Source organism: Spea bombifrons, chromosome 10 (assembly GCF_027358695.1).
Source record: "Spea bombifrons isolate aSpeBom1 chromosome 10, aSpeBom1.2.pri, whole genome shotgun sequence".
Lineage (NCBI taxonomy): Eukaryota > Metazoa > Chordata > Amphibia > Anura > Pelobatidae > Spea > Spea bombifrons.
Genome location: NC_071096.1, coordinates 13312630 through 13330334, shown reverse-complemented (window position 1 = coordinate 13330334; position 17705 = coordinate 13312630). Strand labels below are relative to the sequence as shown.

The 17705-nt window shown below is 39.7% G+C and overlaps 1 protein-coding gene across 1 annotated transcript in view; it reads right to left on the bottom strand.

The window, feature by feature from the left end:
* The window catches only part of LOC128467644 (mucin-5B-like), a 79352-nt gene that overhangs the window by 25668 nt on the left and 35979 nt on the right, over positions 1 to 17705 (bottom strand). The window contains exons 13-28 of the mRNA XM_053449320.1: positions 17437 to 17538; positions 17164 to 17233; positions 16661 to 16798; positions 16073 to 16237; positions 15663 to 15757; positions 15379 to 15505; positions 13974 to 14226; positions 12994 to 13046; positions 12308 to 12405; positions 11523 to 11674; positions 10325 to 10463; positions 7921 to 8031; positions 5949 to 6128; positions 2304 to 2540; positions 988 to 1144; positions 476 to 604 (exon numbers count right to left, since the gene is read on the bottom strand). Coding sequence (XP_053305295.1) covers positions 476 to 604; positions 988 to 1144; positions 2304 to 2540; positions 5949 to 6128; positions 7921 to 8031; positions 10325 to 10463; positions 11523 to 11674; positions 12308 to 12405; positions 12994 to 13046; positions 13974 to 14226; positions 15379 to 15505; positions 15663 to 15757; positions 16073 to 16237; positions 16661 to 16798; positions 17164 to 17233; positions 17437 to 17538 — 2206 coding nt within the window. The remainder of the gene's footprint in view (positions 1 to 475; positions 605 to 987; positions 1145 to 2303; positions 2541 to 5948; positions 6129 to 7920; positions 8032 to 10324; positions 10464 to 11522; positions 11675 to 12307; positions 12406 to 12993; positions 13047 to 13973; positions 14227 to 15378; positions 15506 to 15662; positions 15758 to 16072; positions 16238 to 16660; positions 16799 to 17163; positions 17234 to 17436; positions 17539 to 17705) is intronic.

Genomic DNA, 17705 nt, shown 5'->3' with positions numbered 1-17705 from the left:
TTTTTCAAAAATGAAATGTATTAAAATTAATATTTATTTTTTAAAAGGTCCTGGAACTATAGACTTATTTTCTTTCTGTGTACTCTTCACAAACAGTGGCATTTTTACATTATGCACTGCCCTAGGCCTATTCCAATGCAGCGTTACATGCTGCCTACTCTGCGCCTACATCCTTTCTCCTGGGTGTCGGGATATGACGTTAAGTGCAGCGCGGGGTGCTGAAGGAGACCATGAAGGATTATGCCAAGTCAGCATACCCTTCCATAGAGTTAAATGGCGAGTTGGGGAGATCAGTGATCTCCTTTTAAACTGGCCCGCTAAATAGTAGCGGTACAGAAAGCCTGATAGCCCAATAGGATCTGTAGCCCTAGGCCAGGGCCGCATTGGGCTAGGCCAGAATACACCACTATGCCATCTAGTGACTAGGCATTACTTTCCTTCCAGGCTTCTAGAAACATAATAAACCTAGACGTACCTTCAAGCTGCTGTGATTGGTTATCACACTTTCCCAATGGATTGGTGCATGTCAGCATACAGGAAACTCCACAAGGCTTGTAGTGCCATTCACAGTGACCATCTTTATTATAGTAATCACAGAACAAAGCTGAAAAAAAAAAACAATGGACACAAGGTCTGAATAAATAATGATTAACATTATTATTTAGAAAATAAGCGTATCAACTAACATTTCGTCTGCAGAAAAAATAATCTGTTTGGGGATCAGTGAAGTAAACTTAGTTTGTCTTACAAATTTCAGCAAATCCGAGTAAGAGAGTGGTTATTTTTTTACTTAATCTGCGGACATCCCTGTATACACAGGCATCGGATGCAGATGTTGGTGAGATGTATGTAATTTATATATACACATACGAACAATATGTGAAAAAAAAAAACATCACTGTTAAAAAAAAATAAAAAATAAAGGAGCACAGGAGAAGTATACTGTATATTTCATGAAATTGACAGGAAAAGTGTAGGAAATCATACGACAAATATCAGGCGTCCTCCATGCGATGCAGACGTCATTTCTCCTGCAGGCAGCAGAATATGCAGCTAAGGAGGTGCACAGACACTCGCAGTCTCCACCTTCTGTACAGCTACATGCATCTGAGACACATGAATCATAGAATGCTATCGGGTCCACCTATGATGGAACACATTCTTTATTAACAGAAAAGTATTGTTTTATTTTCGTAGGTAGGTGCTGAATGTTAAATGGTCTTTTTTTTCTTTTAATATTTATTTGATTTTCTTGTCACTTATCATAAATATAAAGTATTATATAAAGTATAAATAACAATTCACAATCGTCCGATTTCCATAGCAGTTTCTTATTATTCTGATATCGATAACATAGAGAATACAATACAATACAGAGAAAAAATCTTAAATACATTCATTTAACCTTCACTCTACATAGACATAGACTAGTACCAGTTGGGAGAGTTAGTCATATATGAGAATTCCTGTTTGGAGGGGAGCGTTTTGAGGGAGGTATCAAACCACTATTTTGAATTATTTATATTGTTTTCCCGTCCCTTTATCGTAAATATGGTAGAGTTCTTAATACCTTAGCTTGAAGCTAAGTAGGAACATTTAATTCTAAGGTGCTACTAAGCTGGATCGTGGATGGCAGGATAAAACTGATCAGGAAAGGTTAAATGGACCTTTCATTCTAAGATATGTGAAAACTTCCCTTGTTGGAAGAGTGAACTTTTCCTGGATTTGGTTAAATGTATTTAGTTTATCTAAACTTAATATATCAGAAAGATAAGAAATTCCATTATTCTTCCAGTTGTTTATCTGAAGATCATCAATACACAAATAAAGCACTTGAATGCTTGAAGAGGAAGCTGAAAGAGATTTTATTACGTCACATTTCTTTCTTAATTAATTAGCAGTATATATTATGTTAAATAATGCTCTTCGGCAAGAAAAGAAAGGTTCCACATTCTGATATATGTTTGTTCTCTGATATAAGTAGACTGTAATTTAATTCTGAGGGTTACTCATGTAATTGTTAGTATTTGTGACCCATTTATTAAAAGCAAGCAATGCTAGAAAAACTCCCACCTCTAAATTGGCCTCCGGCTTGGCTTGGCCAGGTTTTCTCTTGTTATGATGGGAATGATTATCTGACTTAAAATTAAATTAAAATTTTCTTAAGAATGTTGACTTGAAAAACCCACTGGATAAATTAGAAATGGTGGAGTAGTAGGCAAATAGTTGGTAGGCTGCAAACTACAGCTGCCTACTGTGACTCTCATCATTTTCATGTATGTCTCTGTAAAAAGTCACAGTACCTTTGGATGACATGGAGCAAAGACGTTGCTTTTTATGAGACTGCAGTGCTTTTGGGCCCAAGGTAGTTTTGCAGGATTCTCCAAGCATGGTTCAACTTTTGTTCCACTGTTACATCCCTGTCTTACTTTCCAGCTATCTGCAAAAACATTTTCATTCCCCTCCAGTGCATGCCACGAAGAGGTGAAGTCATTATTGGAACGCCCATCAAAATTCCCACATAGTCCGCAAACAATGTTCTAGGAAATAAAGACAATTTAGAGTAAATATCACAATGAGAATCATAAATGGTGAGCCACATATACTGTATATAGTGAGTTACATTACACCATAAATATTAGTCCTTGGTGTTATTTTTTCTGTTAAACGTTACATTATGACTCACTCACTACAGAGTTCCAAACTGCCCCTGGAATCAACGTCAGTACAAGCCCTTTGTGTCAGGAGCTTTAGGATTTCTATGGTCAAGCATCTGCACACAAGCCAAAGATCACTTTGCACAAAACCAAGCATGGGCCAGATTGGTATAAAGCGCACCGATATTTGACTCTGAAACAGTGAAAACTCTTTTCGAAGTCTGATGTCCCACTCACGAGTAGGCCGCACCTGCGGTGAGCTCTACAATTATGCTTGCTGCAGGATTTGATTGTGTTGCATTCAGTTGTATTCCCACCCTGAACTCTCTTTGGCACTGCATCTGTTTTTTTTTGTTTTGTTCTGATGTCTTGGTTACTCTCCGCTTAAGGGTTCTGGATTTATGCCTACCCATTTCAGTACCAAAAGGCCATTATGGAACTAACAGAGATTGGCCAGAAATGGTCTGTATGTAAGAGTTTGGACCATTGCATGTACCGGTTTATCCAAGCCCTGCAGACTCGTGTCGCCAGGACAGAAAGCATTCAGGCCCAGGTGACAGTGTTCTCAGCGCCCACAATTCAGCAAGACCCAGTTTTAGCCCAGTCTTTACGCCTTCCTCCCCATTATGGAGAAGACCCACACTGGTTGTAAAGGATTCCTGAACCAGTGTTCCATACAGTTAAGATGTTTCCATCTGACCGGGCTAGTGTGTGTTAGACCTGGTTATTGACAAGGCCCTGGAGTGGGCTTTCCCATTGTGAGAAAGAAATGTAGTGCTGGTCAAAAACAACTTGACTTTTTGACTGCTCTGAGGAGTAGAAGGCCTACAGATGAATAGAAGGACTTTGTCTGTACTGCCGTAATAGAGGTCACTTGGCTGGGAATACACTTAATTTTACTGCCCTTATTGACCCCAGAGCAGTGAGGAACTTTACAGACTATGCCTTTTGTCACTCTCACAAGATAAGTGTATCACTCAAATCCAATTGCTTGTGTATGGAAGCCACTGATGGACGGCCACAGCACCAAGCTCCCTGTGCCTTTGTGCACTTATGTGGGGGGTAGTACATTCTGAACTTTTATGTTATTAAACAAAATCTCTTCACCTTCCTTTCCAGTTGTGTTTACCTGGCTGCATACCTACAATCCAATCATCAACTGGTGCTTTAGACAAATAAGTGTCATTGTGTGGATTCTCGCCCCCTACCACTCATAGGATCACCTTTAATGAGTGTTTAGACAGTGGACATGTCTAAAGTGCCTGCTTCCTACCATCAAATTCTTGATGTCTTTAACAAGAAAGAGGCAGACAGCTACCACTGCTGAGAGTTTTTAACTACCCGATTGATTTTATGACTGGTAGGCCCATGGTTGGGTCTATTGTCTATTTGCTACTGATAAGCAGCCATGGAACAATATTGCCACAGGAGCCTCAGTGGCATTGATTTCTGGAGGGGCATGAGTGCCAGCCTCCTCCCTACAGACTATGAGCCCTGGTATAGAGTGCTATGTTTCCCAAGTACCAGAGACGCTAAAGACTGTGGAGCTCAGAAACAGAATTGGGACACCTGCCGTTTGGGAGGGGGTTTATGTGTGGTGTATTATTCTCCATCAAGTCAGGACTTACAGGACAGAGATCTCTATGACCAGTATTGGTTTCAGCCAGGGAAAGTCAGGGAAATGCCCGTGTTTACTATCCTCTCCACAGACTACAATAGTGATCCCCTAGTGGGCTGAGCTGGGCTAAGTGTAAATACTGAGCCGTGTGCAAAGGAGGACCTGATGGAGAACTTTGTGTGGCTTGCTGTGTCTATTGCATGTAAATTACCCCCTTGTACTGTTTAAATACCCCTGTATTTCCAAACAAACTGAGTCCTGTTTTCACCTCAACATGAGTGTTGTCTGATGCTTGGGGTGGGCCGCTCTGATCCTTAATTGTCCTTTTCAGGATAATAGCCACACTGTGTAGCTAACTTCTGCTAGCCACAGTGCCAACGCAGTTCTGGTGCAGCGACTTCCCCCCTTCTCTCTACAACGCTGGGTCTGTGTGGCGCCGAAGGGGTTAATTTCTGGTCTCCCGGCAGGAGGAAGTAACATTTGGCGGGAGTAGCCAGTAGGGGTACAGGGCATCCCATCACAAATATATATATATCCCAAAAAACCTAGAAAATGTTTAATCCGCTGTTCTACGTATCCTGCTGGAGCAGAATTCTATTTTGTGGCCATAATGATAATGAAGGCCTCAATTTGATTACCATTTAAAATACTTATCCTATTTTATTAATATTAGAATTGCTTTATAGACTCAGAGCCTCCTAAAGTTGTACCAAACTAGATCTCTGTGAGACTTATAACCTAATCACAATGAATCAGGGAGATGAGTGGAAAACGGCCTTTAACACATGGTCAGTGCACTATGAATACACTGTGATGCTATTCAGCCTTTGCAATGCACCAGCATTTTATGATGGGTTAATCGGTGCTTCAGAGATGATTTGTATCAACATGTTTAAGTCTTGTTACGCCTTAAAAATAAAAGACTTATTAGCATGCATGTGTAAGCGATTGGGGGGGCAAAGATGGCACGGGCAGGCTGTTTGAGGGGCAGAAATGGTACATTCAGGCTGTTGTGGGGCAGAATTAGAGAACAGGCTGTTTTGGGGGCAGAGGTGGCACTCTGGGACATGTTGTTTGTGATGACAGTGTCTGTTCCTCAGTTACTTATTTGGGCCTTTTAACACTTTTGGTTCCTGCGAATTGTTATTTCATAATAATGTGGTATTCTGTTAACATTAAGGAACAATGTAATATTATTTTAGAAAGAATGATTTATAGCTATTGACTCAGATAATGTGACTTAGATAGGTATGTATGTGTGGGCACAAGAGCTGAACGACACAATAAAATATATGGGGCTGGTGACCAAATCTTTCCAGGGCTTGCTTTTTATTCCCAATCCAACCCTGCAAATACACTTTCCTCTCCACAGCTCCAAATGACACACTGACTGGGAGATTATTTGCCCCACTCACAGAAAGGATATTCTTACGTTACAACAATCCAGCAAAACAGCCGTCCCCTAGAATTTCTAAAACCTTTTCACTCTTCAACAAACCACTTTGTCTTGATATGTCAGGTCTATGCCTCTACCAAGACCCCTGTTCCCAAGTGGCCCTTTGAAACCACAGCAATTCTGTCAATAAGCCATTTCTGTTTTACCCACCATGGCACACTCAATCTTCCTTTGTGGGATAATGAAAGTTCCCCTTAAAATAGAACTATTCTTTTACCTCAAAAGAGCTTGAAAGCTGGACCGTGACTGTTGTTTTCTGATCCCACATGAGAGTCAGTCCATGAATAGTCTTCAGTACAATGTACATCCCAACCATATCTATCTTGTAAAAATCATTGTTGCTTTTGTCTCGATTGGTTTCTTCTACACGTCCCTCAAAGAGTTTGATAGTTATGTTCTGCAAGGATATTTGAAGAAAGTTGTTTGTGTGTATATATTTTGTTTAAAATGTGAAAACTGTTTAAAATAATGGATTGTATAATCCTCTGATAGAATTACTTTTACATTTCCTGGTAGTAAAGGCTACACATATTGCAAACCATGTCTATTCCTACAATAAGTGCCAATAAAATAATTTGCTAATCCATGAATCTCGGTTTTATAAGATTTTCCACAATTACTCTAGCTTTTCTTCTTAATATACTGTAAACATTAGATTCTGTCTTCTCTGGCACATAATATTTTCTTTAAAATAAATATTCAAACTTTTCCCATATACCCCGTGAATAAGTTTTTGTTGTTTTTTTGTTCAAAGGCATTTTGGCTAGAGTTTTTTTAAGATAAGGTTTTTAATGTATTATAGGAAGTTGTAAGTGTACATTTATTATTCTGTATTTTTATTGTGTTAAATAACTCAAATGGAATAGTAAATAGAGTATTAAATTGTATATATAATTAGTAATAGTCAATAATTTACATATACACAATGTATATATGAAAATGATTTATATATACACTATATGGACAAAAGTATTGGGACACACGTAATTATTTAATTTAGGTGTTTCAATCAGACCCGCTGCCACAGGTGTATAAAATTAAGCACCTAGCCATGCAGTCTGAATTTACAAATATTTGTGAATAAAATAGGTCATGGTACTGTGGTAGGATGCCATCTTTGCAATAAGTTAGTTTGTGAAACTTCATCCCTACTAGATTTCCAGGGTCAACTGTAAGTGGTATTATTGGAAAGCGGAAGCGTTTAGGAACATCAGCAACTCAGCCACGAAGCAGAAAACCTCGTAAAGTCACAGAGCAGGGTCACAGAGTGTTCCACTGGCATCAATATCAGCACAAAAACTGTGCGGCGGGAGCTTCATTGAATGGGTTTCCATGGCCACGCAGTGAAATGCAAGCCTCACATCACTAAGTGCAATGCCATGTGTCAGATCGACTGGTGTAAAGCACGCCACTACTGGACTATGGTGCAGTGGAAACATGTTCTGTGGAGTGACAAATGACACTTCACTGTTTGGCAGTCTGATGTTTTAGGGATATTAATAGGCAGATGCCAGGAGAACATTACCTGCCTGACTGCATTGTGTCAACTGTAAAGTTTGGTGGAGGAGGGATAGTGGCATGGGGCTATTTTCAAGTGGTAGGGCCCCTTACTTCCAGTGAAGGGAAATCTTAATGCTTTAGCATATCGAGGAAAATGTGGACAATGCTACGCTTCTAACTTTGTGGGAACAGTTTGGGGAAGGCCCTTTTCTATTTCAGTATGTCTGTGCCGGTGCACAGAGCAAGGTCCATAAAAACACGGTTGGATGAGTTTGACTTAACTGGCCCGCAGAGAGCCCTGACCTCAACCCCATCGAACCACTTTGGAATGAACTGGAACAACATCAGTGCCTTACCTCATACATGTTCTACTGGTTGAATGGGCAAAATTTCCCACAGACATGTTCAATCATCGTGTGGAGAGCCTTCCCAGAAGAGTGGAAGCTGTTATAGCTGTAAAGGGGGGGCAACTACATACTAATGTCCTAAAAGTTCCTGTTGGTGTAATGGTCGGGTGCCCCAATACTGTTGTCCATAAAGTGTATGTTGTGGTACAATGCTGGGAGGGGGTCTGAATCATCTATGATATCATGTTTAGTAAAGACAATATCTACCTTGGTGCATCCTGATCAATATTATGCAACCATAACCATTTGAATAGAGATGATGAAATGCTGTTAATATCCCACCTTGAAGGTGACTTTGATGGAAAGAGAACAGATGGCTTCACTCTTCCCACATACAATGTTTTCTATTATTATTCGGAAGCTTCCTTTTCTGGGATTCTCAGGGCAAAAGTCCTTGGGAAAAGATGAATTAACCATATTCAAACAATTAAAATACATAATATTAGGTAAAACAAAGTATTTTTCCCTGATGAAATGATTTAAGTAAATCATTAGGCATTTCCATTCCTTGTTCTGGAAAATAGTAGAACTTTTTTAATTAGTAGAGTTAATAAGAAAAGGTTGATTTGTAATTATTTCCTAAACTGAGGTCCTTAAATGTTGCTGGAATCTTTCCTTGTTCAACATATAGAACTTTCCAGCACATTTAGTATGATTTTCATGTCGTAAAAACCTCAAATCTTATTTCGTTCTTGGTCATAATAATGAAGCCCATGGAGCAGCGCAGCTTAGGTGGAGAGGGCCTTGACAGAGCTAGGTGGCGTGCATAAGTAGTGATTTAATTTAATTGGTTCAAGTTTGTTATGGGTGGGGTTGATATCAAGGCTATATAAGTGGGAACCATTTTGTAAACGGCCACGTAACTGCTTTTCCAAATCTTGGTTGTCCCACCCTCCCTCCTTTTACTACTGGGTTGTGGAGGTGACTACCCCATTATTTCACAGGGATCGCAGGGATATTTTGGGATAATTGTTTGGTACAGTGGATTTTTGGTTTGGTTTTACTAATTTGACTGGTTCAAGTTAGTTTGGTAGGTTTCGAGCTGGCCTGTGGCCACCTGGGGTGGTGTAGGGGTGTCTTGGTATGCCCCTGCATTGGTTATTTGGTTAAGTTGATTGTGTAGGGGTGTCTTGGTGTCAGGGTCCACTTATTCGCTGCCTGAACCATGGCTTTTTCATACATGTGGTATATCAATCTGCTACCACTAGTGGCCACCCTCCACCCTCTGGAGCACTCAGAACTCAATTACCAGGATCAGATGTACCTTATTACATCCAGCTGCACCTTGTTTCCTGGATTGAATCCTGGCTACTTCATCCAGCTCTGCCCTTCAGTCAGGGCCTTTGTATTGAAGTCTGTGGGCCATTCTGCTGTGGCTCTGCATCTGTACCATTCCTGGTTACCTGCTTTGTGTCCTTATCCAGTGAACTCCCTGCTTTGTGTCCTTATCCAGTGGACTCCCTGCTCTGTGTCCTTATCCAGTGGACTCCCTGCTTTGTGTCCTTATCCAGTGGACTCCCTGCTTTGTGTCCTTATCCAGTGGACTCCCTGCTCTGTGTCCTTATCCAGTGGACTCCCTGCTTTGTGTCCTTATCCAGTGGACTCCCTGCTTTGTGTCCTAATCAAGTGGACTCCCTGCTTTGTGTCCTGATCAAGTGAACTCCCTGCTTTGTGTCCTCATCAAGTGAACTCCCTGCTTTGTGTCCTTATCAAGTGGACTCCCTGCTTTGTGCCCTTCCAAGTGGGCTCCCTGCCTTTCGTGCCTTTCCAAGTGGATTCCCTGCCTTTCGTGCCCTTCCAAGTGGGCTCCCTGCCTTTTGCGCCCTTCCAAGTGGGCTCCCTGCCAAGAGGGAAACCGTCCGGTTTCCTGCTAACAGACTGTATAACCCTTATTTGCTTGTCCTGTCATAATACATACAATACATTGCATTACCTAGATTTCTGCTTGTGGTGTCTTTGTTTGTGTAATCATGTATCGTGGGTTACAGACCGAACCCCAAGTATCCCCTGCACATGGGCTCCTACACGACCTGATTACCCGAGTCCTGACACTCGGTATGCCCCTGCATGGTTTATTATTTGGTTAAACGGTCTTGGTATGCCCCTACTGTGGTCAATGTGTTAATGTGGAGGCACCTGGTATGGGTTGGTGCCATTGTTATATGGTTAATGTATTTATTATGGGGGGGTCATTGTCATTGTTAATAAAGGGGAAATCTGTTTTCTATGTTTTAACTGTGTTGGACCTTTAAATATTGTAAATATTAATAAAGCTGTGGAAATTATATTTTCACCTAATAAAGTGTGTGCGTCTTTATTGGGTATGGGTACGGTCATCCTGGGGCACAAATTCAACTATGCGCCTGTCAAGATAACCATATGTCTATCCCATTGAGTATGTAGATGATGTTCTACCATATCTACAGGAAGGTTGCTCCATTCATCTACCACCCTCCCAGTAAAGTAAAACCTCTATCAAGTTCCATTTAAAGTCTCTGGCTGTCTATATTTGGACAGTTGCTTCATTTGAAATCCCTAAAATAATGTCATCTCTGATCAGTCTTTAGCAGCTTTGTTGAGGACTACTGTAATATAGTCCAGAAAAGTAGCTTTTTGCAAAAACAGCTAAATACTTGTAATCAAATGAAGGTGAAATTAAACTTTAAGATAAAACTGCATAATTTACCTGAGTCAGAACATAATCACAATCTCCACTGAAGTCAAACTGGGATCCGTCAAAAGTCAAATAATGTCCATTTCCATACACTGTACAGATATGTGGACAAGGATTTTCCATGCAATTCCAAGTCCTGTTCTTACAGGTACTACCAATGTTAGATAAACAAAAAACAGGATTAGGAATCAGTCATTTAAAGCTTTAACTGGTATACAAGAATATAATGCTCCTGACAATATTACCAACTTCACCACTTACTGTATATTGTGCTATTCTTTTTAATTACGGATGATGATGGTCCTTTGTAAGTTACCATGTCCATGTAACATGTGAGCTTGGAACCAAAATCAAATCTATATAAAGCAATTACATTTGCTTGTGTGGAAAATACTTTATTATTATTATTATTATTATTATTATTATTGTAGACAGAGCTTGTCCTGGTGTGTGTCTGGGTGTCAGTATGTCAGAGCCTGTCCTGGTGTGTATTTGATCATTTGTTTCCTGGCACTTAACTTTCCGTAGGAATAAATTGAACTATAGTCACTTTAAAGGGCAAAACTTTCTAGGCCCAGAAATCAGTGAGCAGGAAAGTGAAGGTTTTGTGTTATTTAATCTATTTCAATCTGCATATTTTATTAAAAAGGATTAGTCGTGTTAAATTGAGGCTTCAGGCGTCCCGTGTATGATGACTTTTTTTTAGTGTACTGACGTAGTCCCAATCCCATCCCATCACATTACATCAACATGTGTTAGAAAATCAGGAAAAGATGTGCATGGATGGTGGGCTGATTCGGTGGCCACTTCACTGGACTTGCCCCCCAGGCCGTAGACTGCCAGCCCTCCCCTGTATAACAGATACCAGCATTTTTTCTTTTTAACTCATACTTAGCTTTCCAACTTTCTTTAGTGTTTGACAGCCTTGCTGAATGTCAAGCTAAAGGTATTTGGGGCCTTGGGAGATTTTTGGTTTAAAGAAACCTATCCCTGCCCAACTCTTTCAGTATTAAATTGACAGGACGTAGAAATCTTGACTAACGATTGTCCAACTACTACTGCCCAAGGTCTGTCACTATAAGGTCACTATTTCAAGGTCTGTTGAAACGTAGCTTGTGTTGTTTGAGGTGTTTTGGCTTTAATGGACAAATACAGCACCTATTTACAATTCCAGCTTTAAATGGGGAATGCAAACCTAAAGATGTCATACCAGGTATTGCAAAGAACTGTAATATTTTTTCCTGTGTCATAAAACTTTCCACCATAAACACATGGACACTGACTAGGAGGGATGCAGTTGCCATTGTCATCAGAAACTAGACCGGCGGGACATACACATCCAGGGAGACATTCCTTGCTGTACTAGAAAAAAAAGCTGGGTGTAAGTATTTCATTATGTTATTCATCTCTGTGACACAAGTATTGGCACAGCAATTCTGTTTTGAGGCTTCTACGTATTAGAATGTTACTGACTTTTTAACCTTAAGTGATGGGTAGGTAAGCAATTTACAAGACTGTATGTGTTGTGCTGAACTGTAGATATAAAGTAGATATAAAGTAGGAGCTGGTTAAAATATCATACATTCCATAATTGCATTAAAGGAGCTTCCCAGTCTTATTTCCATGTTTAATACATATTTGAATCCATTTTGAATGAACCTACTTAAGTGCACTTTACTGCTTTAGTGGAGCTACTAATTAAACTTCTGCTTCATTTAATATAACCCCCCCCCAAGCTGGGAAAAGCTGAAGACATTCTTCAATATGCTTCTTGCGCATTAAGGTAGAGTTGCCATTAGAGTCAATGGAAGCAGAAGCAGCCAATCACACATAAGATATATGGACAGTGGCGTTATAGGATTTTAGGGCAATGTGGTATTTGTGGTCTTTGTACCTTGGTGGATGTGGAATGAAAATTCAGCCCTGCCTATAATGAGTACCATATATTATTCAGCTTCTGGGTGATGTGTAAGGGGTCTGAATGTTTAGTCTTACACACTGCATATCCTGAGTCTTGCAGCTTTTCTGGCATTCTGTTCCTACTGCATCTGGACCAGCATCACAATGAACATAATACATTGGAGGTTTGCAGACTGTAACAAAGAAATTCATATCAGTATTCGTGAGTACAGATAACACTTATTCATTTCGAGACGACATTGAGTTCAAAAGGTCCAGGTTCCTCCGAGTTAGGCCCTGTTTCTGTGGGTCTTTGGGTTTGCTTTTTGTATGGGATGGCGCATTTACCCATGCCCCGCACACTTCCTCTCTTCCTCCTCACCCACTTTTTAAATAGCCCTGCCATTGGGTGCATCTAGCCCCGCCCCATACGCTGCTTGCCACACCTCTACTCTAAGCTAGCCATGACCCCTTTACAGCCACTGCCCTGGAAGAGGGAGCGCTCTGGATAGCTTACCCTGGGAAGCTTCCCGGTACAATACACTGTATTTTTCTGTTTATTTATCAGTTATCTACGGACAACATATTTCAAATTTACATTTTTAGAATTTGAATTTACTAGAAATTTCATTATTTTCAAATTACATTATTGTATTTTTTAAACACATGCATGTGATTTGCGGCATAATCTAATGGTAGGTTTGGCTTTTGCTTTCAGATCCTTTCTCTTCCTATAAAAGCATAGGGGCCAACATGAAAATGATTGGTTGGGGAACACGTACCTTCAACCATCTCATCATTGTTAGGGCATTCTAAAATCCCGTGTATGCATTTACTGCAAGTAACAGACAGAAAGAGGTAAGATGACACAGCACACTTTCAAAAATATAAATACCAGCAAAATAATTTACTATTTACATGCCACAATCAGCAATGCCCACTGGTCAAAAACAGAAACTCTATACACCAGCCCAAACCAAGGAGAACATGGAATTAGCAGATAGTTCTCTGTGCATGTCTCATAGGTTAAATAAATCTTCTCCACACTCCTCCTAAAGGTTTCCTGTAATTCTGGACTGAGTGTCCACTTGAGTCATTGGTTTAACATTTATCGTGGTACAGGATCAAAGAGTGCCCAAAGTATTAAACTCATAAATAAGAGATAGATCTGGAACAGATAGGTCATAGTTCAAATCAGAGGGCTTAAGTTAAGAAAATTTCTATTCAAAGAAAGAAAAGGCCAAATGTTAAACCCAGTAGAGCCAACAGGGCCGGCCCGACAATGGAGCTGAGTGGGGCAACTGCTCCAGGCCCCAACCCCTTTTTTTTTTTTAAAGCCGAGGAGAGAGAGGGCGCCGAGTGGTTTTCGCTTACCAAGTTGCCAGTACCGCTCGGCCCCCTCTCTCCTCTGCGAGCCCTCTAGCTCGGTCTCTGTGCCGGCTTGTAATGCTGAGTGCCGGAAATGACGTCATCTTCCGGCGCTCAGCATTACAAGCCGGCACTGAGACCAAGCAGGGAGACTCGCCGCAGGACTGCTGAAAGGTAAGTACAGTGTGTGGGGGGGGAGTAGATAATGGGGGGGCATTTTAAACTTCGCCCCAGGCGGCATTTTGTCTTGGGCCGGCCCTGAGAGCCAAACAGCTTTAACTAGGCACCCAGGCACAGTGTAAATTGAAGGGTGAATGTACACAAATTTAGACAAAAGCAATAAATATGGATTGAGAATTATACATTTTTAATAGATGATATTACATATCCTTACCATAGAATTTCGTCCACTTTGAGTGACTGACCAGCTGGGACTTCTCTTCCCTTGTAATTGCAGGGACATGCCTCTGGGGATACACACTTTTCATTTGATGTCATGTAAGACCCTTCTGGACAGCTACAGCCCTCAGTGGGAGTACTGGGTATATCACAGAGAGGGTCGTGCTCAGAAAGAGAGCGGCAGCTAAAGTTGCAGGGCCTCGGGTTGTAAGTGAATTCCATGGTTTCTGGACAACTCTCGCTTGGATCTGATATAGACATAAAATCATTCCATGTTTTGGTCAGAGCTTTATTTTCATTACAGGTGGATGACAGTTTCTTTTTATATAAATACTGTAGTGTTGAATATCTGTATTCAAAAGAGGGTTTAGTCACTAATTGGAGAGTTGTCAGGAGAGTTGTGGTTTTAACTCCCTCTTTCACATATTATTAGAAAGGTACAACCCTGGCATATTTCTCATAAAAGGCTGCGCTGGCCCTGTATAATGTACAAAACAAAGGGTGACGAAAGCTCACTGATGTAAATGTTGATTAAACGAGACCAGACAAGCTCTTCATGCAGCAAAAGCTCACTGGTGTTGGCTGTTCGTGAAGTTATGGAGCCAAATCTATTCAGACCTCTTAGTTCGTCCTTGAAATCAGTGGCAAGAAGCCCATTAGGGCGTACCAGTACATCATGATTATGTTGCAGCGGAAGGGACTTCCTCCCAATTTATTGTCTGTAATGATACACCCATGGTACACTGTCTTTCAAGGAATGCCCAGTCATATGATTGGGTATTCCCTTTTGGTAGGTGTCACTCCTGACCCCCTCTGGTCTTTCTAGACCTAGCTGGGCTCTCCCATTGCTGGCAGATTACACATATTGCAATCGGCAATACAGGGCTATGAACAGTGTGATCAGAACAGACAGATCAGGAGAAGGAGGAGGAGAAAATAGGTTCTCCCCCTTACAAAACAAAACCAAAACAAATCTAAAAAATGAAGAGAAGAAATTAAATATGAATAAAATATAAATAAAATGTAAAAATATTTTTAATACAGGACAATATGTAAATTATGGGTGTGGACCTCTTGAACATAAAAAATATGTATGTCCGGTATGACTGTAATCAGGAGATGTTGCCAAATATAAATTGGATCATTGTTCAGCTGTGGCACTAACAGTATATTAGAAAATGTAAGCAGGATTGCAACATTTTCTTTCCCATTTTAGTATAGGTTTATTTCCATTTATTTTTTTTACTAATAATCATTTGTTTTATGTATTTCTATGGTTTTTTAAAAAAGTCCCTGCTTGTCCTGGACAAAATGCTGTATAATTTGTGCGGGTTCATCATTGAATACATCAGATTTTCCATGATAGAAGTTAAAACAAATACATGGGTGAATTTACTCACCACAAATTTTTCCTCGCCACTTCAACATTGGTCCTCCTTTAAGTGCACAGTCTCGGATATACATCGAGAGCCACGTACAAAGTGAATCATCACTATTGTCAGAGTTACAGACATCATACATACAATACTAGAAGTGAAAAAAAATAGGAAGTGGATTGACACAAAGTCTATGGAGAAGAAGCAGAAAGTTTAAATGATGTATGGACTAGGAAGATACAATAAAGTGGCCAATAACAAAAAACAAAAGGAACCAAAAGTATCTGTATGCACTGACCCAATTTTACCTTTAAATATGCAGTGGGATCTAAATAAAGGTGGCATTCAGCAAACATCTCTGTTGTGTTTATCAGCAGGGTACACCAATGCTTGGCATATTCATCTAAGGTAAACGATGGTACAAATTAAAAAGTATCACTGCTATAAATATCACATGTACATGTTGTTATTAAGTAAAATACAATCTATTCATGGTTGCTGGATCCCAAGGTACAAGTTTGAGGTCAAGGTAGTGGATACGTAATCTAAATATTACAAACATTATGGATGCTTGCCAAAACCAGTTTACAATTTAGGTACATGATGCATCTTGTTGTTCTCAGTGAGGTCGTCCAACTGTGTCCTGCATTTTATATATTTTATGGGGCTACCACCTTTCTTCACACAAAGCCTGCAGTATAACAAACATCAACATTACCTTTGCTGATGCTCCTGGAACAAGGGTTATCAAAGTGATCAATCATATCAGAGCAAGACGCTTGGACTTTCCATGAGTTGCTAAAAGCTGAGACAGATTCCTCCACCACTCCACTTAGCGTTTTCAAATCATCACCTTCAGCTCCGTTGAAATTTCCACACAGCCCTCAGTGATTGTTATCGGGAGGTAAAAAAGTTTTTTTTTTATATTAGATATACAAGGAAAATATTGCCGGATTGATATTTATGTTGACTTTATGCAAATAAGGCAAGCTAAAAAGGTGATGTATATAAATGTTCACATCTTGTGTTTGATTGCAAAATTGTAGACACACTAACCCCTACACTATCCTATATATAATAAAATGTTGTACTTGTGTTTAATCATTTATTCAGAGTGGCAACCTCACATCTATAGAAAAATCCTTAAACATCCAACCATGATCCTGAAAATGTAACCAAATCAGTTCAATCTTACCCATAAATTGTGGTATTCATCTGTTTTGCTATAGTAATATTATCAATTATAATGTTAACAATGGACATAATACATAATCCCTTCCTAACCTACAGTCACAGTGAAGATTACCTATGGTTTGGCCCTGAAAAGTTGAATTCAATGTGATGAAGAGTTGGAACACAGGTTTAACCTGAACTTGCACGCTCAAGCCGAACGGTGTTACCACGCTGATAAAATAAGAGGAAGGTCTGTAGACGATGATGCCATCTATGGAGAAAAGCAAATGTCACATACTCTCACACATAGAAATGTTATGTGAAGTGGAAATTGGTGCATCATAGTGAGGACACCTTGCCCTAACTAAGGGAATTCACCTTCAGCATCTCAGAGCTGTCTCAAGTTAACTACTGATTGACCAGTCATTTGAATAGATTAAGTATTCTGCATTTATTAGTTAAGTTCAGGGAATATGGTGCTAAGTAAATATTAATGAGTGTTTGGTAATAATATACAGTATTTTAAATGAGTTAATGTTACAATGAAACATGTGTCCCAATATTTTCTTTAAGTTTCCTGCTGACTTTTGAGAAATGCCCATAGAAAATTGTACAAGAAATAAAAAACCCACAAACCTTTAATTTTTGGCAGCAATGTAATAAAGTTGTTAATGTAAACATTTCCACAGTAACAGATTTTTATTGTCTGCAACAGAGACAGAAATAGACATAAAGAAGTGATACAAAAATGAGTCTGTATTTAGGGTACTACTGCCCTCTTGTGTGGTTAAAGAGCAAACACTATTTAATCAGATTCTATTTACAAACCATATATACGTAGGCACAAGACATTTAGGACAATTGTATCCAGGCCCTTTCCTAATAAAATAAAAGGACTAAAAAACTTACCACTTTCCCTATGTTGATGTGAACAGAATTCAAACAAGTAACACTCTCTGTCATTCCACACTGGACAACCTTGGCAATAATAGCAAATCTCTTGTTTGTGTCCTAAAAAAAATAAGAATTCAAAAGCTTAGTACTACATTCTCATGTATCAGACAGGTTGTTGACGAATATGCTTCCAAGTAGTGCAATACTTTGGGAAAACATATGAATCTGTGGAATATATAAAGTACTTACCACAGTACCACAGTGCAACTCGTGCATCTACCTTT